Source organism: Benincasa hispida, chromosome 11 (genome assembly GCF_027475165.1).
Source record: "Benincasa hispida cultivar pf3 chromosome 11, pf3_genome.v1.1, whole genome shotgun sequence".
Lineage (NCBI taxonomy): Eukaryota > Viridiplantae > Streptophyta > Magnoliopsida > Cucurbitales > Cucurbitaceae > Benincasa > Benincasa hispida.
Window position 1 is genome coordinate 83,222,936 of NC_143488.1, and position 25,477 is coordinate 83,248,412.

General features: G+C 35.7%; 1 protein-coding gene and 2 pseudogenes across 1 annotated transcript; all 3 read left to right on the forward strand.

Annotated features, from left to right (window-relative positions):
- The first annotated feature begins 2,324 nt into the window (after nucleotides 1-2,324).
- LOC150032957 (uncharacterized) lies at nucleotides 2,325-2,678 on the forward strand. Its single transcript, XM_090307085.1, has one exon. It carries the CDS (start codon nucleotides 2,325-2,327, stop codon nucleotides 2,676-2,678), a length of 354 nt encoding a protein of 117 aa, XP_090163211.1.
- Nucleotides 2,679-2,859: 181 nt separating this feature from the next.
- On the forward strand, nucleotides 2,860-5,562 carry LOC150032958 (uncharacterized; annotated as a pseudogene).
- Nucleotides 5,563-5,815: 253 nt separating this feature from the next.
- LOC150032959 (uncharacterized) lies at nucleotides 5,816-7,679 on the forward strand (annotated as a pseudogene).
- Nucleotides 7,680-25,477: the final 17,798 nt, after the last annotated feature.

Below are 25,477 nucleotides of genomic sequence, written 5' to 3' on the forward strand. Positions count from 1 at the left end.
AGATTTGTCATCCGTCATCTGGAACTTGAGATAATAGCTAACCGCATATTTCTTCGACCCGGCCTCTTAGGTGTTATACTTCTTTTTCAGGGCATCCCAGACTTCCTTCGCTGTCTTCATTGTACTGTAGTAGTCATACAGATCATCAGCCAAACCATTTAAAATGAAATTCTTACATAGAAAATATTTCTCCTCCCAGTCAGCAGCTTCTTTTATCTGTTGTTCAGTTGGTATTTCTCCTCCCAGTCAGCAGCTTCTTTTATCTGTTGTTCAGTTGGTTCTTCTAAAGGGACGATCGGCTTAGCGCTGGTACAAGCTTCAGCAACTTTCTCGACGGTAAGGAAGAACAACATCTTTTGCTTCCATTGCTTGAAGTTCGCTCCTTCGAACCGAAATGGACAATTGAGGTCAGATATCTCATTGTTGCTACTGAGGGCCATTGATGATGTTGAAACATCTTAAAATTGTTGGAAACGGAAGGGCTCTCAGATGACGAACTGTAAACCGTCAAGGCACGACAGTCAAGCGAAGAGCAAAAACCTGCAAAACAGAAACTCGTCATAGGTTGAGTCACGGAGCTCGCTCTCTTTAAGACGTTTTGTGGCTCTGCCCAAGTGTGCAAACAGGTCTTAAAATTACCACGTCGTCCCTAGCATAAAACAGCCAAATGAAAATCGATCGACAATGCACCGTTACTGATCAGAACATACACCCTTTCTAAACTCACTGCTTGAAAAGCTAAGATGGAGGAGGAGAGGAAATTGAAGTGGGAATTTAGAAAATGAATTCTGTGTGTTATGAACTGCTGAAGGCCTCGCCTTTTGTAGGCCTTCAGCGTCGAAACGGACCATTTTAAAAATAATCACGACCTTTAGTGTTGAAACAGACCATTTTAAAAATAATCAATGGACCGTGTTAAAAATAATCAAAGGACCGTTTTAAAATTGATTAATGGACCGTTTTAAAAATAATCAATGGACCGTTTCTCCCTTTTTTCAGTTAAAATAATAATAATAATAATAATAATAATAATAATAATAATAATAACATAATAATAATAATTTTTTTTAAAATAATCATACACACGTGCCACGCCCCGTCCGACTGGATAGATGGCGGCGCTAGCGCGCGTGTGGGATGTCCACCGAATCCACATTGGTCTATCACCTCACTCCCTCCAAAACATGGGTACCCCTTGGGGCCCAAACCCAAAACACAAGGTTGGAGTATATAAAGGAGACTTCCAACACCAAATTTTTTAATGTGGATTCTCCAACCAACAAAGTTGGTTCCCTCTTTGTTTTGAAAGTTAAATTTTCACCCAACATTATGCATAATAGTAATTGTTGAATATGGAAAGCCTTCTACTTCCCTTGTCCTTTTGAAATTTATTCCCTGTAATTTTCATTTATTCTTTTTCTTACCATATATACAATTTTTTATCGTTATATGTTTTTCCATAGTTGGCTAACATAGTTGTATATTTAAGAGATGCCCCCTCTTGTAAAATTATAAGACAATATAGAGGAAAGTTCAAAATTATAATATGGTATCAAAGCCATCTATCTGAATCTTTTCTGTAGGTTTCACATCCGAAACCCTAGAAAAGAAAACAGAACACTAAAATCTCAAACATACCAATTTGCTTGAAGCAGTACATCAGAGAAACCTCCACCGATTGCAGTGCATAAGAGAAACCTCCATCGATTCCTTGGAGCTTCATGTTCGAAGCGAATCCGTACTCCGACTCTCACAAACGGTCGGCCAAAACAAATCAAATCGCATTTAAATAGTGTATCGCGAACTAATTCAAAGCATCCCCGGCTGAAACACATTCTTTGACCGACGACCACGAAACTCATTCATCAATCGAAAGTCGTTAACCGGGGGTGCCGATTCCCATAAGCATCATCTCGGATCGTGGGTAGTAGCTGATCGTGAGTGCAGATTGCGTAAAGCCTCGTGGGTCGGATCGTGGTAAGTATCGGGTATGAAGTAAACGAAATCGGGTCTAGAGTTGGGTCTAGAGTAGTTTTTTGACAGAAATCGGGCATGGAGTAGTTTTTTTTATAGTTTTCCTTTTTCGAGTCTGGAGTAAACGAAATCCGGTCTAGAGTCGAGTCTGGAGTAGTTTTTGATAGAAACCGGGTCTGAAGTAGTTTTTTTTTTTTTATAGTTTTCCTATTTCTTTCTTAATTTCTTGTTTTGCCAATCAACAATTTTTTATGGCATCCATAAATTCTAACAATGCTGAAGGGACCACACTTCCAATTACTAATCACAAATTAAATGGAAGGAATTATCTACGTTGGTCACAATCAGTTATGATGTTCATATGTGGAAATGGAAAAGAAGATTACTTGTCAAGAAAAAATCCTATCCTAGACAAAGCTGATCAAAGATACAAGACATGGAAAGCTGAAAATAATTTGGTTATGCCGTGGCTAATCAACTCCATGAAGACAGAGATTGGTGAAGAATTTTTACTCTTCTCAACTGCAAGCAAAATCTGGGAAGCAGCTCATGAAACTTATTATGACCACGAAAATATTGCAGAGTCATTTGAAATTGAAGGCAAAATTCATGAGCTACGACAAGGGGATATGCAAGTCACTTACTATTTCACTCAACTATCTCGCCTTTGGCAGCAACTGGATGTATTTGAAAGCCATAAGTGAGAATGCACTATAGATGAAACTGCATTCAGAAATATAGTTGAAAATAAATGAGTGTTCAAATTTCTACTTGACCTTAATAAAGAATTCAATGAGGTACGTGGTAGAATCTTAGCTATTAAACTATTACCTAACATCAGAGAAGTTTTTGCAGAAATAAGAAGAAGAAAGTAGGAAGAAACTAATGTTAGGAGTGACTGCAAGTTCTGAATCTGAAGGATCAACCTTACTTGCTCGAAACCTTGGTAATAAGGTACGTATAAATACTCATGATAACCGTTACAATCGAAACCAGAACTGCATAGGAACTAAGAATCAACAATGAAAACCAAGACCATGGTGTGAACACTGTAAAAAATCAGGACACACTAAATAAGTGTGTTGGGATATTCATGGTAAACCACCAGATTGGAAGCCCAACAAAGGTACAGGAGGCAGACGTGAAAAAACCTATCAAGCAAGTACATCATCAGAAGGTGAACATAATGTGTTTACTAAGGAGCAGTTGGACCTTCTCCAAAAACTATTTAGCCAACCAACACTACAAGAAAAACGGGAACACTCGACGCCATTTTAAGGCATCGAGAGTTAGATCGTCGGGAGAGACGGTCTCTCCCGACAAATTAAAGGAACGTTGGGAGTTCCCGGGGAACTCCTGATGCATTAAAGTGGCATCGGGAGTTCCTAGTCTCCCAGGTGGCATCGGGAGAGGGGTCTGGTTTAAACCAAGCCCCTTCTTTTTCTCGTGCACATCGAAAATCTTTTATTTCAAAAAACACTAATCGATTTCTTAGCACTTCACGCCGCCGTCCGCCGTCCGCAGGCGCCCCCCTTCATTGCTTGCAAATTTGTTGTTTATTTTCAGGCTTTCATCAAGGTTCATACACATCCATTTCATTTATTTTCTCTTATTTTGTATCTTAATTTAAGCCATTGTTTTTAATTTCTAGCATGTTGGTAATGTTTAATTTTTAGCATGTTACTAATGTTGGTAATTAATGTTGCTAATGTTTAATTTCTAACATGTTGGTAATCTAATGTGAATTATGAATTATGGATTGTTGATGTTATTGTGGATTGAGTTTTTTTTTTCTTTTAATTCTTAAGGTTATGGATTACTTAATTTAGAAAAAAATATTGTACTTAACGCATTTAATATTTTAAAAAAGTTTAAAGAATCTACTAGACATAAAACTAAATTTTGTATCTAATAGAAAATTGAACTTTAAATTTTGTGTCCAATAGGCTTGTAAATTTTAGAAGATGTTAATAGATGAAAGGCCTATATTAGACACAAAATTGAAAGCTTGGAGATGTACTAAATAAAACATATGAAAGTTGTTAAGACGATTTAAGCGGTCTAGGGACCTATGTGTTTATTTTGCCTTAAGAAATGAAAATTATGGAACTTAATGCTTAATAATATTTTATAGTTTGCCCTCTAATCCAGGTTATTGTTTGGGATTACAAGTTGGTCAGAAAATATTTATTTTTAAGGATGAATAAAGAATGGATTAAACTAAGGAAAAAGTTATCAGTGGAGTATAGAGAAGGAGTATCATAGTTCTTAGATTTGACAAGGTTTCATGTAAATGATTCCGAACGAATAAGATGTCCATTCAAGAATTTTATGAATTCAATTTGAGAAAAGATAGATATTGTTGAACGACATCTATTAACATATGGAATATCTCACTCATATTGTGAATGAGTGTATCATGGAGAGCCAGTAAGCTTATCTAGAAGTCATACAAGTCATTCAATAGAGGACGTTGAAGTTGATAGTATAGAGAGTAATGCTGTCGAAGAAAATGATCTTATAAATGATTTACAAGTTCCAATTGAAAACGAAAATGCAAATGAAGGAAGGATTGAGAATGAAATGTCCTTTAATGGTCAAGAAAGAGATACCATGAACTTATTCAAGGATTTAATGTCCAAAGCACGTAATGAATTATACCTTGGGTGTTCACAATTTTTGTCCTTAAACTTTTTAGTGTAGTTGATGCATATCAAAGTTCTGAATAGCTGGAGTAACAAATCGTTTGACATGTTGCTGGAATTGTTAAAAGCAGCGTTTCCAATTGGCACCTCTATACCTATTTCCTTTTATGAAGGCAAGCTAAAATTGCGTGATTTAGGCCTAGGTTATGAGTCTATTCATGCATGCAAATATGATTGTGTATTGTATTGGAAAGAGTTTGCAGATTTGCAACAATACCCTGTTTGTGGTGAGTCTCGGTACAAAGTTAATGATGGCAAGGGTAAAAAAATACCACATAAGGTATCGCGTCATTTTCCATTGATACCGAGATTAAAACGATTGTTTGCTTCAAAAGAAGGCGCTTCTGACATGAGATGGTATACAGATAAGCGAGTTGAAACGGATGATGTATTGCGACATCCAGCTAATGCAGAGGGGTGGAAACATTTTGATCGTGAATTCCTTCATTTCGCTTTAGATCCTCGAAATGTTCGTTTGGGATTAGCTTCAGATGGCTTCAATTCGTTTGGAAATATGAGCATTTCTTATAGTATGTGGCCTGTGGTGATAATTCCTTATAATTTGCCCCCTTGGAAATGCATGAAGGAAACAAAATTCTTCATGTTTTTGCTCATACCTGGTCCAAAATCTCATGGAAAGGAAATTGATGTTTACTTGCAACCGTTGATTGAAGAGTTGTGGGCAATTGGTGTGCGAACTTATGATTCTATTGCTGGTGAGTTTTTTCAACTATATGATACCTTATTATGGACGATTAATGACTTCCCTGCGTATGGTGACTTATCTGGGTGGAGTACAAAAGGTTATCAAGCATGTTCAATATGCAAAGAAGATAACTCGTCCTTCGGGATAAGAGGGAAAATATCATTTATGGGGCATTGACATTATATTCCAGAGAATCATAGTTGGCGTCGAAGTAGACAATATGATAGAAAAGTTGAACGTAGACCTCCACCAGTCGTAATGAATGGAGAAGAGATATACAACAAAGAAATATGCAAAACTTTTCCGTGCTTAGCAAACATCCATCGAAGCAAGACAAAAAAAGAGCGAATTCTAAACTGGACTAAAAAAAGTATTTTTTTTCCAACTTCCATATTGGTCCAGACTATTGTTACGACATAAATTGGATGTAATGCATATTAAAAGAAACATATGCGACAATTTGGTGGGCACATTGTTAAATATTGAAGGAAAGACAAAGGATACAACGAACGCTCGATTGAACTTACAAGATTTGAAGATAAGAAAGGACTTGCACTTGATACAGGTCAAGAACAAATTTATAAAACCACACGCAACATACACATTAACAAATGGTGAACGAATTTCATTTTGTAAGTATTTGAAATTAGTGAAATTCCCTAATGGATTCGTATCTAACATATCACGAGGTGTCAATGACAAAGATGGAAAAATATCGGGCCTGAAAACACACGACTGTCATGTGTTGCTTCACAGACTACTCCCTATTGTATTTGAACATACCTACCAAAGAATGTATCCACTGCTATTGTTGAGTTGTGTACATTCTTTCGCGACTTATGTGCAAAGACAATATGTGTAAGTGATTTGAATAGACTACAAGCAGACATCATAGTCATACTTTGTAAATTGGAGAGAATATTCCCACCTGCCTTTTTCGATGTAATGGTACACCTTGCAGTTCATCTACCATATGAAACCAAAGTGGTGGGTCTAGTTAGTTACAGTTGGATGTATCCTATTGAAAGAAGTTTACGAACATTAAAACAATTTGTACGGAACAAAGCACGTCTCGAGGGGTCTATAGCAGAAGCATATGCAATGAATGAATCATGGAACTTCTGCTCACGTTATCTAAGTGGGATTGAAACGAGATTTAATAGAGATGAACGAAATGATGATAACATTCCCGATCACGAGATATTTGGTGAATTTGAATTATTTAGGCAGAGGGTACGACCATCAGGGGCGACAACTTTACGGACGTTATCAGTGGAGGAAAAACGTATTGCACATTAGTACATTTTCAACAATTGTAAAGAAATAACAGACTATCGCAAGTACGTTTCAAACTTTTTCCTTTTCTAAATTCTAGGGTTTCTCCTTTGATATAACATTGAAATGATAAATATTGTAGGCAACATTTGAGGTTAATTCATCGTGAAGCTCAAAGCGTCTCTGACTTATATATAAAACATCTACGCAAATTTCCCGATTGGTTCAAATCTCAGTTATACATAGTCATTTTGTAGGCAACAGTTGAGGGATGATTCATTTTTCGTATTCATTTTTAATGTATACGTAATTACCAGGTTCTACAACGGCGCGAGAGAGAAGATATCTCCGATAATTTCTTTTCACTTGCAATGGGACCTTCGTCTGAAGTGCGCTCTTACAATGGATGCATTATTAATGGGCTACGGTTTCACACTGTAGAGCGTGATAATCGTCGAGCTACACAAAATAGTGGAGTCCTAGTGGCCAGGGAGATTAGTGAGAACACAAGTGTGGATAACAATTTCTACGGTGTTGTAGATGAAGTATTATATTTGCAATATGCAAACAGAAGACGCGTTTTCTTGTTGAAGTGTAGATGGTTTGACAAAGATAACAACAAAAGTAATAGAACACATGTGGACTTAAGATACTCGATCAATACATCACACTTTTGGTATGTTGACGAGCCTTTTATCTTTGCTATCCAAGCACAACAAGTCTTTTACATTGATGACATCCAAAAAGGTAGCAATTGGAAAGTTGTTCAAGTAGTCCAAAATAAACGAATATGGGATGTACCGGAAGTGGATGACGTTGAAAACGCACAACTAGATTTACTAGAAATTGTTGGCGGCATCAGAGTGGATGAAACCATTGAGGAGGTTACTTTATGTAGAGTTGACGTTGATCCTACAGTTGTGGAAAGACCAATTACTATACATGGCGATCATGACTTCATAAACGATGATGAAGAAGAACAATTATCTCCCAATAACAGTTCAAGTGCTGATGAATAATTTTAATTAGATTACGATGATCATGAGTAATGATGTATCTACTAAATTCTCTTTTTCTCTAGCTTACACGTATTTATTGTTAATTTAATATTGTTTTCTCTCTTTTGTGTTTGTATAGATACGATGTCAACCACTAATAATAATAATTTGAATTAGATTACGATGATGAGTAATGATATATCTACTAAATTATCTTTTTCTCTAGCTTACACATATTTATTGTTAATTTAATATTGTTTTCTCTCTTTTGTGTTTGTATAGATACAATGTCAACACTTAATAGGCAACGGGAGGCTGATGAAGAATTCCAGGAGTTATATCTAGGCAACACAGTATCTTCTGTGGGTGATACTTCAGGTTAGTATATTTTGAAATATATTCTGTTAACTGAAATACATCATAAACTATTTTAAATTTTTTATTCTTTAGATAGTGGCTCAACATCCAATCGAAAGAATCGAGAGCATTGGCGAAACATAGAGTTGGAAAAATACGTACAAAAACATGGGAGAATCACAATCGTCATAAATGAGGGGGAGACAAAACTGATATCTCAACATTTGGTTCGTTTTAGTAATGCGATCGGTGTCGCCGTGAGATCTGCATTTCCAGTACGGTGTCGTACTTTTGCTGAGGTTCCAAACGAGTTCATAAAATTGACTAAAAGTCAATTATTGGTAAGTAATTATAAGTTTATTCTTTTACAGCCATGAACATCATCTATGCTAATTCTTCCCTCCCTCTTTTGTAGGCTCATTTCGATCTTGATCTGTCCAGTCAACGACTTAACCGTTTCATAGAACATCAAATGCAAAACTCGTTCAAAGAATTGAGATCAGACTTGCACAGACATTATAGAAAATGTGGAGATCCTCAGCAAGCACATGTCAGTTTGCCTAGTTGGCTTAAAAATAGGTCAGAAGATGGGTACTTTTTGTGTGACCGCTTCGAGTGTGAAATGTTTCAGGTAAAATATTTATGGCGTGTATCATTTGCTGCATTTACTAATACATCACACTATTGACATATTTTTTTTTCTTCAAATGTAGGAAATGTCTGTGATGAATCAGAAGAATAGAGAGAAATTACCATTCGACCACGTTGGTGGATCAAAATCATTCCTGCAAATTCAGGCAGAGTTGCAGGCAAAGGAGGGTCGAGAAATAGGACGTGTTGACCTATTTAGTAAATACACTCTAAAGGTGGCAAGTTTATGAACGAGGATGGTGAAAGTGCACATGTAACATTTTTTTCTTTACTTTCGTGTTTTTTCTTCACTTTTAACTTTAGTCCCTCGTTCTTACCCATTTAATTATTATGTCTAGCATCAAATGTTGGAATTACAATCTAGCCCCACTGTAGAAGGTTCTCAACCACTAATAGGGGATGAAATTTGTGAGACGGTATTGGGTACACGACCCGGATATTCGAAAGGTCTAGGTTGGGGCCCTAAGCCTAAATCACGAAGGAGTACCATGTCATCAAGCTCGTCATCTACTTAAGGAACAGAGGCGGGAATGTATGAATTGAGAGTCAATTTCCAACAGTCTCAGTCGAGGATTAAGGAACTCGAAGATGTTCAGAGAAGAATGCAAGAGGATCATACGAGACAAATGGAAGAAATGAAAAAGATGATTGAAGACATGGTACGATCACATAGAGGAAACCCATCAAATTAGGTATGATTACTACATTATTTAGTTGTGTAATATGTTTCTATCCTGCAGTTATGGTAGCAAAGTTTAGTTATGTCTTAAGTACCTTTATGTAGTTATGGTAGCAAAGTTTAGTTATGTCATTTAAAGCTTCAACACTCTCATACAAATTAGATAAGCATCCTACCATGCCTTGATGTTTCAAAAGCCCAATCACAGTCCCTGAGTGTCGCTCTTTCCAGGTATCTCGCTCTCTCCATGTATCTCGCTCTCTCCATGAATGTCACAGCACATGTATAACTTCATTTGATCAAATGAAGATTCAAATATTAGGCTTCAAAAGGGTGTCTCTGCTCTAATTTGGTTGTAAATATGTGCCATTTAAAGCTTCAACACTCTCATACAAATTAGATAAGCATCCCACCATGCCTTGATGTTTCAAAAGCCCAATCACAGTCCCTGAATGTCGCTCTCTCCATGTATCTCGCTCTTTCCATGTATCTCGCTTGCAAAGATGCCCTCAGCAGCTTCACACCTTGATTGACATCCAAAGTAATGACATCCAAAGATTCCCTCAACAGCTTCAACACTCTCATACAAATTAGATAAGCGTCCCACCATGCCATATCATTGAATTTTTTAATGTAAGCAACGAATAAGAAATTCTCAATTGTTTCATTCAGAGACTTTTGTTCATTGGATGTTGTTTTTTTTTCCTATTCTTAGGGATGGTCCTTTCTTTTGATCTTATTCTAGTTGTGGCGAATTTTTCATTGTATTCTCACTATTATTTTTGTTTCTTTGTACTTTGAGCATTAGACTCATTTCATTATTTCAATGAAAAAGTCTCGTTTCCTTTTCAATAAATAAATAAGAAATTCTCAACTGTTATATTCATCCTAAACTCATAAGAAATTCTCAACTGTTATATTTAATTAAGATGTGTAATTGTGCTTTTCCTTTTCTTTTGATCTTATTTTTATTATTAAATTAGAGGGAGCCTTAACTTGTGAAAACATAGGCCAACTTGTTTCCTTTTTTAACATGTTGCTTAGAAAGTTAATAATCAATTCAAAAGGTTGTCATGCCTTGTCATGTCAATAAACTAAAGTTAGGTCACCCAAATCTTATTATGGTTTTTGTTTTTGTTTCTTTCCCCCTTCCAACAATATTTCTTTACTATTATTCTACCCCATTATCATATGCATGCACTAATATTATTTTGAGATAAGCTAGTCCTTCTTACATACTTCTCATGCAAATTTAATTTTTACTAGATTCAAATCTAAAAGATCATATAGGACTTTCAAAAATTGAAAATAGAGGAAATTGAATTGTTTATCCATATAACATTTCAATGTTTTTGTTTTTTTGTAGAATGCTGTTCGGAGATAAGCTAGGACAATTGTTGAAGATGTTGTGTTCGAGAAGTGTTCTAGATGTTGTTCTCATTTTACTTCTTTTATGTATTTCTGAATAATGGACAAGTGTTCTAAAGTTGGGACAACGTTTGGATATTGTAATTTTTTACTTGTTATAAAATGGACTTCATTTTCTTTTATGTGAATCTTTATTTGGTATAATATGTTTCACAGGATTTCAGATCAAATTTTAAAAAATTACAAACGATATATTAAATTTTATCCATATAGGAAATTGAATTGTTTATCCATATAGGATCCCTCGACGTGGCGTCGGGAGTTAGGGGGAACTCCGGACGCGGAGTAGCCCGTCGGGAGTTCTAAGAACTCTTGACGCCGTATACTAAGCGTCGGGAGTTCCCCTAACTCCCGACGCCACATAGGCGTCCGGAGTTCCCCTAACTCCCGACACCGTTCAAAAGTTCGTCGGGAGATCCTCTCCCGATGGATTTCTCCCGACCAAACTCCCGATGATCGTCTATGCATCGGGAGATCCTCCCCCAACGAATTTTCCACACTTTCTCGACGAAATATGACGCCGGGAGAAGCCAGAATTCCTGTAGTGCAATACCTACTCAAAAACATCAGAAACCAGTGAGCAACAATGGCACAATCAGGTAACTTCTTTTGGGCCCTTAATGCAACCAAAGAAAAATGTAGTACTTGGATTATTAATTCTGGTGCATCAAATCACATGACAGATGACATCTGACTTTTAACTAACTACACACACTGTAACAGTCAAATTACTGTAATGATTGCTGATGGTACCTATTTTAAAGTAATGGGAATTGGCAATGTGTTTGTATCTAAAGATCTAGTGTTAAAGAATGTGTTGCATGTCCCAAATCTTAGATGAAATCTCCTTTCTATAAGCAAACTAACGTTTATGAAAAATTGCAGTGCAACTTTCTACTCACATAATTGCATATTTAAGGATTTGAATTTGGGGAAGATGATTGGCAATGCTAAGGAAACCTCGGGTCTCTACATACTAAATGCTCTTAAGTCGCAAGTCAAGGAGTTAGGTCTTACCAAATCTATTTTTATTTCTAAAGACAATTATGATAGTACATCTATTTTTGTTGCTTCTAAAGATAATTATGTTAATACATCTACTTTTTTTGCTTCTAAAGACAATTATGATAGTACAATAATATTATGGCATAGTCGTTTAGGACATCCCAATTTTCTATATTTGAAATGATTGTTTCCAGATATTTTTAATAAAAGTTCTCAGGTGTTTCAATGTGAGTCTTGTGAAACAGAAAAGTTGGCTTGATCCTCATATCCGGTAAGCACATATAAACCCTCTTATCCTTTTTCTATGATGCATAGTGATGTTTGGGGACCTAGTAGAGTTCATAATGTAATAAGAGCTAAATGGTTTGTTTCCGTTATCAATGATCATACTAAACTTACTTGGGTATTTTTAATGAAAGAAAAATCTGAAGTCACTACCATATTTCAGAACTTGTTTGCCATGATTCTCAATCTCTTTAACACCAAAATCTAAATCCTTCACACTGACAATGCTAAGGATTATTTTGACACTTCTTTAAAAAAAAATTCTAAACGAAAAAGGTATTGTCCACCTAAGTATCTGTCCTAACACTCCCCAACAAAATGGAATTGCGGAGAGAAAAAACAGACATCTCTTAGAAGTTTCTAGAGCTTTAATGTGTCATGCTAACACCCCCCATCTTGTTTGGAGAGAAGTTGTTCTAACAGTCACCTACTTTATTAATAGAATGTCCTCTCGAATATTAGGCTTCAAAACTCCCTTACAAAAACTTAAGGAAGTATTTCCACAGGATAGATTATTTTCTCAAGTCTTTTTAAAAATATTTAGTTGCACAGTCTTCGTTCAAGATCATAGACCCAATAGGAATAAGTTAGATCCTAAGGCAATAAAAGGCATCTTTCTCGGTTATGCTCCAAGCCAAAAGGGATACAAATGTTATTCACCAACTACTAAAAGGTTCTGTACATCCATGGATGTAACCTTCTTTGAAACTCAACCTTACTTCCAAAAGAAAGACACCACTGAACCTTCCACTCTCATAGAAAACGAAAAACTTATGGAAAACGAAGGAAACCAAAAACTAGATCTCATGTAAGAGAGTGCTCCTTGTGTTCCTTATATACATGAAATCGATGTTCCCAATCAAGTCCCACCTGAAGGTAGGATAGTCTATAATAGAAGAAATGTCCAAAGAAACAACAAATGTATCAACACGAGATGTTGATAGAGCCGGTTCTTCAACAAGAGTTGTTGATAGAGCAGGTCTATCAATAAAAGTAGTTGATGAAACTGAGACTTCACATCCTTCTCAAGAGTTGAGAATGCCTCGTCATAGTGGGAGGGTTTTGCAATAGCCTGACTGGTACGTGGGTTTAACTGAAACTCAAGTCATCATACCAGATGATGGTTTAGAGGATTCATTGTCTTTCAACCAAGCAATGAATGGTGTGGATAAAGACCAATGGAATAAAGCCATGGACCTTGAAATGGAATCTATGTATTTCAATTCTGTCTGGGATCTTGTAGATCAACTTGAAGGGGTAAAACCCATCGGTTGCAAATGGATCTACAAGAGAAAACGAGACCAAGCTAGTAAGGTACAGACCTACAAAGCTAGACTTGTGGCAAAAGGGTTTACCCAAAGAGAGGGGGTAGATTATGAAGAAACCTTTTCTCCAGTTTCCATGATAAAGTCTATTAGAATACTCTTGTCCATAGCCACATTTTATGATTATGAAATATGGTAAATAGATGTCAAGACAGCTTTTTGAATGGCTATCTTAAAGAGCGTATCTATATGTCTCAACCAGAAGGTCAAGAGCAAAAAGTTTGCAAACTTAATCGATCCATTTATGGATTAAAAAAAGCTTCTAGATCTTGGAATATGAGATTTGACACTGCGATCAAATCTTATGGGTTTGAACAAAATGTTGACGAACCCTGTGTATACAAGAAAATCGTTAACAAAACTATCGCTTTTCTGGTGTTGTATGTTGATGATATTCTACTCATTGGGAATGAGGTAGAATATATAGTTGATGTTAAGAGATGACTGGCTTCACAATTCCAAATGAAAGATTTGGGAGAAGCATAGTATGTTCTTGGAATCCAAATAGTTCGGAATTGCAAGAACAGAAGATTAACATTATCTCAAGTATCTTATATAGACAAGATGTTATCTAGGTATGAAATGAAAAATTCCAAGAAAGAATTTTTACCTTTCAGACATGGAATTCACATGTTTAAGGAATATAGTCCTAAGACACCTCAAGAGGTTGAGGAGATGAATCGAATTCCATATGCATCAGCAACATGGAGTTTAATGTATGCAATGTTGTGTACTCGTCTCGACATATGCTATGTTGTAGGAATAGTCAACAAATTTCAGTCTAATCTTGGACATGATCATTGGACTGCTGTTGAAAACATTCTCAAGTATCTTTGGAGAATGAGCGATTATATGCTCGTGTATGGTGCTAAGGATCTGATCTTTACTGGATACACTGATTTTGACTTTCAAACCAATATTAATTCGAGGAAATCAACTTCGAGGTCAGTATTCACTCTAAACGAAGGAGCAGTTGTGTGGAGAAGCATCAAGCAGAGTTGTATTGTTGACTCCACAATGGAAGCTGAGTATGTAGCTGCAAGTGAAGCAGCAAAAGAAGCTGTATGGCTCAGAAATTTCCTGACAGATTTGGAAGTAGTTCCAGATATGCACCTGCCTGTCACTCTCTATTGTGACAATAGTGGAGCAGTTGCGAATTCAAAGGAACCACGAAGCCATAAAAGAGGAAAGCATATCGAGCGAAAGTACCATCTCATCAGAGAGATTGTACATAGAGGAGACGTAATCGTCACCCAAATTACTTCCCAAGACAACTTAGCTGATCCATTTATAAAGGCCCTCCCGGCTGAAGTGTTCGAGGATCACCTAGTAGGACTAGGACTACGAGTTTTGTATCACTAGGGCAAGTGGGAGAGTTTATGGGTATTGTAATGCCCTAGTTTATTGTATTTGTACATTTTATTCTCTCCATATAAACTCAACATTGTATATATTTGTATATATTGATCCACTGGAGTTTTAGTCCAAGTGGGAGTATTGTTGGGTTTTACGTCCTGAAACTCGCAGTTTGTAAAATGATAAACATTTTCTATAATCAATAAACTTATTACTGATTTTATAAATTGTATGAAAGTCTAAATTCAATAAACTAAGACCCATGACTATTGCATGAGTACTTGAACTTTATGTGGAGACATAAGAGTGGATTAGGTTTGAGTAAATAGTCAAAATGATCTATAGTACATGAATAAGGTTGGGTATCTTTTTCTAGTAACACTATTGGATGCGATCTACTCTGTAGTTGTTACAAAGAGTTGTAAAGTGCTACATACGATGTGATCATCATTCATACATGTTATGACATGAGGAGTGGGGGCGTCCTATGCAATGAGTTTGCATAAGATCAAACCAAGAAATAAGTCACTCTTACTTTATAACGTTGTTTACTGTATAAGACTGACTATTTCACCTAGATGACCTAGGTAACTCGATCTTAATCTTGAGCTAACTATGAACTCCTGTCTATTCGTGATTATCTTTAGATTTTCATAGATGAGGGTTGGCTCAACAGCGCCGGCTCAATAAGACTCCCATTTCAAGGGTAAGACCTAATAGATAGCTAGGGACATAGGGTGCAAGATAGAGTTCACGCCTACCCGATTTAGGGATAGGAGAAAGGTTGTTCTCTCAAGTACTGAATCCAGGTCTTGAACAAGGGGCCACACCCTCTCACTGGGCTGAGAGAGTTTGGTTTAGTGATTGGATCACAAACCAGTTGTTCATTAGAGGATCAGTAGGAACTTGAGGAATAAGATGTAATCTTGGGGGTAAAACAGATATTTGACCTAGCCGTTATTACGAACAACCTGTGAAGGGTCGACTTGCTGATTATGGTTAAATTATGTGGACATAATATATCTACAATGAGGAGAATGCAACTATGAGCTTTAGTGGAGTGACCCATTAGCTAACGAATGGGGATTAATCTGGTTTAATTAATTTAGCCAATTAATCTCGGATCGTTGGAGCCCTTGATCTGTAGGTCTACGAGGTCCCCCTACTAGCTCATAATGGACTAGCTCTAGAATAGCGTGATAAGTTAATATGAATCGTTCAAATTAGAATTAAAGGAATTAGTAATTATATGAGATATAATTATGGGTTTAATTTGAGAATTAAACGGAATAGGAGAATTTATATTTAAATATGATTTAAATATATAAAGATGGATGTGTGTAAAAATTAATTTAATATTTGATATTAAATTAATTTAAGTTTTATTTAAAAATTAATTTACGAAATTAATTTTATTTTTCAATTTTTAAATTCAAAATGGATTTTGGAAATATCAAATTTTGATTTTGAGTTAAAATTGGAAAATTGGAAAATGCAATACACAAAATAGAAAAACCACTTTTTCCGTTATCCATCTTCTACTTGTTCACACAAAAGCCATTACTATTGCCTTGTGTTACTCCAAGCATGAGCTGCAACTCATGCAACTCTCTTCCTTGTATAATGATCTGCAATATATTGAAGAGTTTTAAGTGATTTTTGGGCATGCAATCAAGAGAGAATTTTAGAAAAAATTCGTGCTGAAGAAAGTGTTCTTCACCAAGATTGCTACTGTGAGCAATTCTCCTTAATCCTTGATTCAAGCTTCTTTTGAGTCCCCCAACTCAATCTAGAGCACCAAGAGAGCAATGGGGAAGATCTTGAGGTGGTCTACAACAAGATTTGGAGAAGATTGCAGCTGGAGATCGAGCTTTGAAAAAGTTCTACAAAGGTAGAGCATGCTTTATATTTTGCAAAAATTAATGAATTAGAGTGCTTAAATGATCCTTGTTGCTTCCGTTGTTGCTGATACATTCCTACACCCAAATATAGGAAAATCATGTCTCCAACTCTACAGCAGAAACACTCACTGAAAACATTAATCTTCCCATTGCAAAACGGAAAGGGGTAAGTACCTGTACGATGCATCCCATCCAAAACTACCTGTCCTACAAAAATCTCTCTCCCAAGTTCAAAGCATTCACAACTACACTATCCCAAGTACATATTCCGAACAATGTCTATGAAACCCTCAAGAACATTAATTGGAAGCAAGCTATATTAGATGAAATAAAGGCCTTGGAAAAGAACAACACATGGGAAATAACGGACCTACCTCCAGGAAAGAAAATAGTAGGATGTAAATGGATCTTCACCATCAAATACAAAGCAAACGGAAAAATAGATAGGTTCAAAGCTAGACTCATCACCAAAGGGTTCACCCAGTCTTATGGCATTGACTACCAAGAAACATTTTCCCCGGTGGCAAAATTAAATACTATCTGTGTCCTTTTTTCCCTAGATGTGAATAATGATTGGATTCTTCACCAATTAGACATAAAAAATGCCTTCCTTAATGGAGACTTAGAAGAAGAAGTGTATATGGATATACCTACTAGTATAGAATCTACTAAAACCATAGGGTGTGGTTTGATAAATTCTCAAGAGTGGTAAAGGAAAACGGGTACTCACAATGTCAATATGACCATACTTTCATCGTCAAACATTTTTGCACGGGTAAAATAGCAATTATCATTGTCTATGTAGATGACATTATCCTTACAGGAGACCATGAAGAAGAAATAAGAAATCTAAAGCTTCTCTTAGCCAAGGAATTTGAAGTAAAAGACTGAGGTAACCTTAAATACTTCCTAGGGATAGAAATGACCTACTCAAAAACAGGCTTGGGCATTTCTCAAAGAAAATATGTCCTTGACCTGTAAAGGAAACTAGAATGCTTGGATGCAAGCCCGCTAATACCCCAATTGACATAAACAATCACATAATCAAAGAAAACAATCACACAACGGTTAACAAATATCAGTATCAAAGGCTAGTTGGAAAATTGATTTACCTAACTCACATAAGACCTGATATCTGTTTTGCAGTTAGCTTTGTAAGTCAATTTATAAACAGTCCAATAGAAGACAATATGCAAGCTGTGTACAGAATACTCAGGTACTTGAAAGGAACTCTAGGAAAGGGATTATACTTCAAGAAATCTAGGAGAAGAAACATTGAAATCTTTACAAATACCAATTGGGCAAGCTAAAAAATAGATAGAATATCAACTTCTGGATATTGCACCTTTGTTTGGGGAAATTTAGTCACCTGGCGAAGTAAGAAACAATTTGTAGTATTTAGGAGCAGTGTCGAAGCTGAACTAAGAGCTTTAGGTCAAGGAATATGTGAAGGAATGTGGCTCAAAAGCATTCTATCTGAACTTAAAATCAAATCAGAAGAATCGATGGAGGTACACTATGATAATCAACCTACTATAAGTATCGCCAAAGACCCTATCCATCATGATCGCATAAAACATGTGGACATTGATTGACACTTTATTAAATAAAAATTTGAAAACAAAAGCATCTCATTCAACTATATATCTACCAAGAAGCAAATTGCTGACATACTTACAAAGGCCCTATTCAAGAATATGTTTGAAGACTTAAAAACCAAGCTAGACATAATCAACATATACTACCCAGCTTGAGGAGGAGTGTTGAATATGAAAAGCCTTCTACTTCCCTTGTCCATTTGAAATTTATTCCCTGTAATTTGCATTTATTCTTATTCTTACCATATGTACACTTTTTTACCGTTATAAGTTTTTCCATAGTTGGCTAATATAATTGTATATATAAGGGATGCTCCCTCTTGTAAAATTATAAGAAAATATAGAGAAAAGTTCAGAATTACAAATATCTTAATAAATAAAGCATCATGCTAACACGCAAGAAAACATATCTCAATAAGTAGAATTCTACTTACCTAAGAGTTTTAAAAGTGCTTCTCAAACGATCAAGAGACTCCTGAAATAATAACATTCAAGCTCCAAGGTTAGAACTTAGTACAAAACCTTATTTGAAACTGAAGTAAATAAAAAGAACCTTTGATGCCTAGGATAACGTTTGAGAAGAACCTTAATCCCCAAAATTCATCCAACATTCAAAAAACTAAGTTCAAGAGACTAATAAACGACCAAGAGACTAATATCTCACTCTAGGCATCAAACCAAAACAGAAAACGTTTGATGCAACTGTAAAGGAAGTATAGAAGCAAGAATAAAAAGAACCTTGATTCCCAAAATTATGAAAGATGATATTTTCACAAGAATACCAGCTTGTCTAACTTTGATTGCACATGAGTAGAAAAATATAGTCTAAAATAGACCAAAGAGATTGTAAGATACCTAATCATATTTTTATAAGATTACGAACTTGTTTAACATTGATTCTACATGATTGGAAAAATATAATCCAAAATAGACTAAAGAGATTGTAAGAATACCAACTTGTTTAACTTTGATTCAATTCTGTCATAATACAAACAATTGCCATATAACAATCATAAATAAGCAAAAGTTATGATTCACATTTTATATATTAAGATGGAAGTTTCAAGAACCAACGAAAATATAGAATTTGTAAAAAACAACAAAAGATATATACACACAATATTGTGAGCATCAAATATCAAATATCATACGGTACTAGACCTTTAAGTTTTTAGGTTTGCCCATCCACAATCAAAGATAATATGCTCAACAGACTTCGCACACTCCTCACAAACGGGACAAAGTGAAGAAATATCCATGTGGCGACCCTGAGTATAGCAGTAGTTGCAAGAAATGAAACATCCTCTGTGCTCCACCTTTGTTGGGATTTTTACACTCCAAATATTTTTCATAATGGTTTGTGTATTTTGCAATAATTACAAACTGTTGGGTTATACTGTCTAGTGTAGGCCCAATTTGATCAAGATCAATCCTGAGTTGGTGAAGAAAAGGCTGAGGAAAGCTCTGTTTCTTTGCTGAAGTTATCTATATTTTTCTCTCTTATTCGATAAGCATTGTTATTTCCTCAATGAGTATCTACTCGTTACTCGAAGGTTTTTTTTCTTCTTTCCTCGATGAGTTTATGTTCTTTCCTCGATGGAACTAGATGAGTATTAATCTTTACTCAATCCTATTCAATGAGTATTAATCTTTACTCGATGCTACTCGATGAGAGAAATTCTTTCCTCGTTGCAACTCGATACTCTGAAAACATTGTGATTTGATTATAAAATCATGTTTTCATTGATTTTCAGAGAAACAAATGAAGATTGAAGAAGAAGAAGGAACATGCAAAGTTAAGTAGTTTGGCCAATAAGCCTACATCCACAGGAAGATTCTTTTTTCTTCTCACTTGAAGATTGCTTACAGTAATTGTAGTTTATAAAAAAATAGATAGTATGATGAATTCTATATTGTTTTATTCTGATTAGCGGTATTTATAACACATACCATCTAACCGTTATAAGATATAAAGTCTGTTATGTAAACTAAACTAACTGAAAAGTATTTGAGTCACTGTTTTTACAAATTCTCTAACTTGACTCTAATGCCTGCAATCTTCTGATCTTCCTGATTCTGACCATTCTATTTACCATGTGTCTAGAAGTTCGAAACCAACTTATTCTAGACAGTTGATCAATTTAAGTTTTGATACTAATTTTGTCAACATGTTTGTTGCATCCTCTGATGTGTGAACTTTTAAGATTTCTATTTCCCCTTTCTCAACTTTTTCTCTGATGAAATGATACTTTATATCAATATGTTTTGTTCTAGTGTGGTATTGTGGATTTCGGGATAAATGTATAGCACTTTAGTTGTCATAGTAGAGTCTTAGCACTGTTTGACTTAATCCAAAGTCTTTCAACAATTCCTTAAGCCATAATGCCTCTTTAATTACTTCAGTTAATGCCATATACTCAGTTTCTATTGTAGATAAAACCACTATAGGTTGTAATATGGCTTTCCAGCTGATTAGATTAGGACCATAAAGGAATAGATAGCTTGTTAGGGACCTCCTTTTGTCTAAATCACCAACATAGTCAACATCCACATATCCATATAGCTCTAAGTTATAAGAGTTAAACAATATGCAGTGGAAGTATCAAGGATCTACAAGCATTCTAATTCACTAATTTTGGCAAAAACTAAAGCATGCTCTTCATAAAAATGGGTTTTCAGAACATACCTTGATGAACTCTCCAAGAAAACGTTTGTTCAACTGCTGTCTTCACTTAATATCAACGTGAACCACCTCAAAACCTTCCCCACTATGCTCTTGGAGCTTTAGGAAAAGTTGTGGGACTCAAGAACAGCTTGAAGATGTTAAAAACAAGAAAAGCTCAAAACAACAAATTGAAGAAAACAGTTTCTTCTTCACCGTAATTTTTCTCTCAAATTTTGTATTCTTTTTTTTTCCCTCTCCAACAACTCCAATCTTCTTTATATATTTAGATGAACATGCAAAGTGATGGACTGCATGGCTTGCAGATTATGCTTGGAGAATCAAAGTAGAGAAGATAATGTATTTTGTGTCAGCATAAAGATGATGATAATGGAGAAAACCAACTTTCCATTTTGTGCAACATGCAAACGAATTTCCATTCTCTTTTTAAAACAAAAAATGACTTTTAAATCATTTTAATTCAAAAATTGATTTTCTTCCATTAATTTCATACATTAATTTAATATTAAGTATTAAATTAATTTTTTCAAATCATCTTCATATATTTAAATATTTATTCTCTTGTTCCGTTTAATTTGAAGGTTTCAAATTAATTTCTCAAGCTACCCTAAAGCTTACCCATTTACGAGCTAGTAGGGGGATCTCGCAGACGTACAGATCATGAGCTCCAACAATCCGAGATTAATCGGCTAAACTCATTAGACAGATCTAACCCCCATTCATTAACTAATGGGTGATTCCACTAAAGCCCATAGTTGAACTCCCCTCACTGTAGATATATTATGTCCACTCGATATATCCATGATTAATAAGTTAACCCTTCACAGGTTGCTCGTAATAACGACTGGGTCGAATCTCTGTTTTACTCCCTAATTACCTCTTGTTCCTTAAATTCCACTGATCCCCTAATGAACAATTGATTTGTGATCCAATCAACAAATCGAATCCCTATCAGGCCAATGAGAGGGTGAAGCCACTTGTTCAAGACCCTGAATCAACACTTGAAGGGAACAACCTCTCTACTAACCCTAATCGGGTAGGAGTGAATTCCCTCTTGCACCCTATGTTCCCAGCTATTCATCCGGTCTTATCCTCAAAATGGTAAACTTATTGAGCAGAGGAAATTGGTCTACTCTTACTGTTTGCAGATCAAAGGATAATCCCGAACAAACAGAAGTTCATAGTTAGCTCAGGATTAAGGTTAAGTTACCTAGGTCATCGCTTTGAAATAGTCAGTCTTAAACAGTAAACAGTGTTATAAAGTAAAAGTGACAGGTTTCGTGGTCCGATCTTGCACAAAACTCATTTGCACAGGATACCCCCACTCATCATGTCTCAACATGCACGAATTAGGATCACTTCGTTTGTAGCACTTTACAACCCTTTGTAACAACTACAGAGTAGGCTGCATCCAATAGTGTTACCAGAATAAGGTACCCAACCTTATTCATATACTATAGATCATTTTGACTATTTACTTGAACCTGATCCACTTGTATGTCTCCACATAAAGTTCAAGTACTCATATAATAGTTAAGGGACTTAAGTTTATTGGATTTCTAAAAAACAATATATTCAACAACAACTTTATTAAATCCTCAGAATAAGTTCTAATGTTTACAAAACCACGAGTTTTAGGACATAAAACCCAAAATAGGTTTGGTTCAACTGATTTTTGGAAGACTAGTCTTGAGTTTTTAGACCAAACTAAGTATCTTAGGATCCATTTAGTGGCCTCCCAGTGTCTCTTACTTGGGTTAGACATATAGTTACTAACAAGCCTAGCTGAGTATAAGAGGTAAGGTCCGGTAGAAATCACTAAATACAATAGGCTTCCAACTGCCTTACTATAGGGTATAATAGGCATCTCTTTTTGTTCAAGATCAGAGTCTTTAGGAGAGTTGGCTGAGGATAACTTGAAGTGCCGAACAATAGACAAACTTACAGGTTTAGCATCACTTAGGTTGAACTTTTTTAGGATCTTTTCATAATAGTTAAACTGGTTGATGCTTAGGGTAGACTTCTCCTTGTTCCTTAGGATCTCAATCCCTAGAACTTTGCTTGCTTCTCCCAAGTCCTTCATGCCAAACTCTCTTTTTAGGAAGTTTTTAACATGAGTTAAATCTTCCTTGGACCTATCTGCCTATAACATGTCATCCACATATATGAGTAAGTAAACCTTGTCCTTGTAGGAACTTATATTTACATAAACACATATGCCATAGGAACTTCTTTTGAATCCAATGCTAAATATGTAGTCATTGAACCTTCTATACTAGCACCTAGATGATTGTTTCAACCTATAGGTTGACTTGTTGAGTAAGCAATATAGATTCTCTTTCCCTTTAACTTCAAATACCTTAGGTTGCATCATGTAGATTGTCTCTTCTATATGTTCATGAAGGAAGACAATTTTCACATCTAATTGATACAATTCTAAGTTATTTCAAGCAACCAAGGATAACAGAAGCCCTATAGAAGTTTATTTGACAACTGAAGAGAAGCTCTTTGAATAGTTTATTCCTTCCCTTTGTGTAAACCCCTTTGCAACCAACCTTGCCTTATACCTAGATTTCTAATCACAGGATGTGCCTTCTTTGAGTTTGAAAACCCATTTGGAAGCTACTGGTTTATAACCCTTAGACAGAGGAGTTAAAGACCAAATATCATTCACATTTAGTGAATGCATTTCCTCATTCATGGCTTCTATCCAATTCCTTACATTAGAACAACTTGTTGCTTATTCAAAAGTTGTTGGTTCTTGGTTAGTAGGAGTCACAATAGCATTTAGAACTAAATTCATATAGTTCATTTTAGTATACCTTGCTGGAGGGGTAATGGTTCTCCTTTGCCTATCCCTGGCTAAGGCATATTGACTCAAGTCTGGCTACTGATTAACAATCTCCTCTTATTCCCCTGCTTCTTCCTCAACTTCTTCTATGTCACTAGGTAAGTTAGGTTCTGTTGGTTACTCAATAGTTAACTCCACCTCAATTCTTGTGGTAGATGTCTTAGCTTTATCCTCAAACGTCTTCTCCTTTTGCATAAACATCTCCTCTTCTCTAAAGGTAATGTCTCTGCTAATTATGAACTTCCTCTCTACTAGATGCCACATTTTAAATCCTCTGACTCCCTGTAAAGCTTAAAAACATGCACTTAGCAGCTTTGGCCTTCAACTTTCCCTTGTTTTGATGAACAAACCCTACACACATAAAAACCTTAAGGTTTTCTAGATTAGAAGGATGATTAGTCCACTTCTCCTCGAGAGTAAACAACTTTAGAGATGTGAGAAGGCACCTATTCAAGATGTAAACAGTGTAGGTTGCAGCTACTGCCCAAAAGTTTTCCCTTAGGAAAGCATCGAAAAGCAAACAACTTACCCTTTCCATTATAGTTCTGTTTAACCTCTCAACAACCCCATTCTGTTAAGGTGTGTACCTCACAGTTCTATGCCTAGTTATACCATTCTCACTACATTATTTGTCAAAGTCCTCAATTCAAGCCCATTGTCAGTTCTAAAGTGTTTTAACCTTTTAGATGTTTGTTTTTCTATCATAGCTTTCCATTCTTTAAACTTTCCAAAGACTTGGTCCTTAGTTTTAAGGATGTATATCCAACTTTTCCTAGAAAAATCATCTATTAAGGTTAGAAAATTGGCGACGAAAATTAGTGTGAATGCAAAGTCTTGATGACTAAAATTATATGGGACACAATATGCGATGCATGTCTTAGGTTATGCATTGATTATCATGCGTCGGTGGTCATGCATTGGAATGAAACTATGCATTAACAAATGTATGCGATGACCACGCGTTCTGATGCGTTATTTTATGTGATGAAATAATGGAATGGAATGCGGTGATGAAATGCATTGAGCAAAAATTTTCTCAGCAGAATCAAAGTATAAATTCCACTGAGTTTCCTGTAAGTCCAGGGTTGAACTCAGGGACTAGGGAAAATGGTATGTGGTGATAATTTTCAAGAAGACTTTGCGGTAACCAATAAATCAAATAGTTGTTTGGGTTTTTGTTTGAGGTATAAAATAAATGTATGCGGCAGAGTTAAGAAAAGAGTTGATAATACGGAAGATGCGATGAATATGCGGGGAATGGGTTGAGAAAGGGTTTAGCTAACACTTCCTAGGATTCGTTCATGTTATGCGATCATGCAACCACACATACAATAGCAAATCATCTCTATATGCAAATGCTATGACTTCTAGTACTAGAACGCATGCGATATATGCGATGAGTCTATAGGACCTACACATAAGCCTCTATTCTTATTTATGCGATGACAACATGACACACACATAAATAAGGCGACCACATAATATCATAACCTATCTTTAGGGTGCATGCGATGCATGTTATCAAACAGAGCTTATCTCTAAGTCCTTATCTCTCGCTTATGTAGATCTAATCTCGCTCTCTCGAGTCTAGATTCTAACCTAGCTCTCTCAAGTCTTAGGTTCTTTCTTTAGACTCTTTCTCGAGTAACTCTAAAGGGATGTTGGGCACAACATAAAACAAGATAATCGCATGCAATGAA

Coding starts and splice junctions, on each gene's coding strand:
- LOC150032957 (XM_090307085.1), top strand. CDS start 2,325: ATGATGTTCATATGTGGAAATGGAAAAGAAGATTACTTGTCAAGAAAA.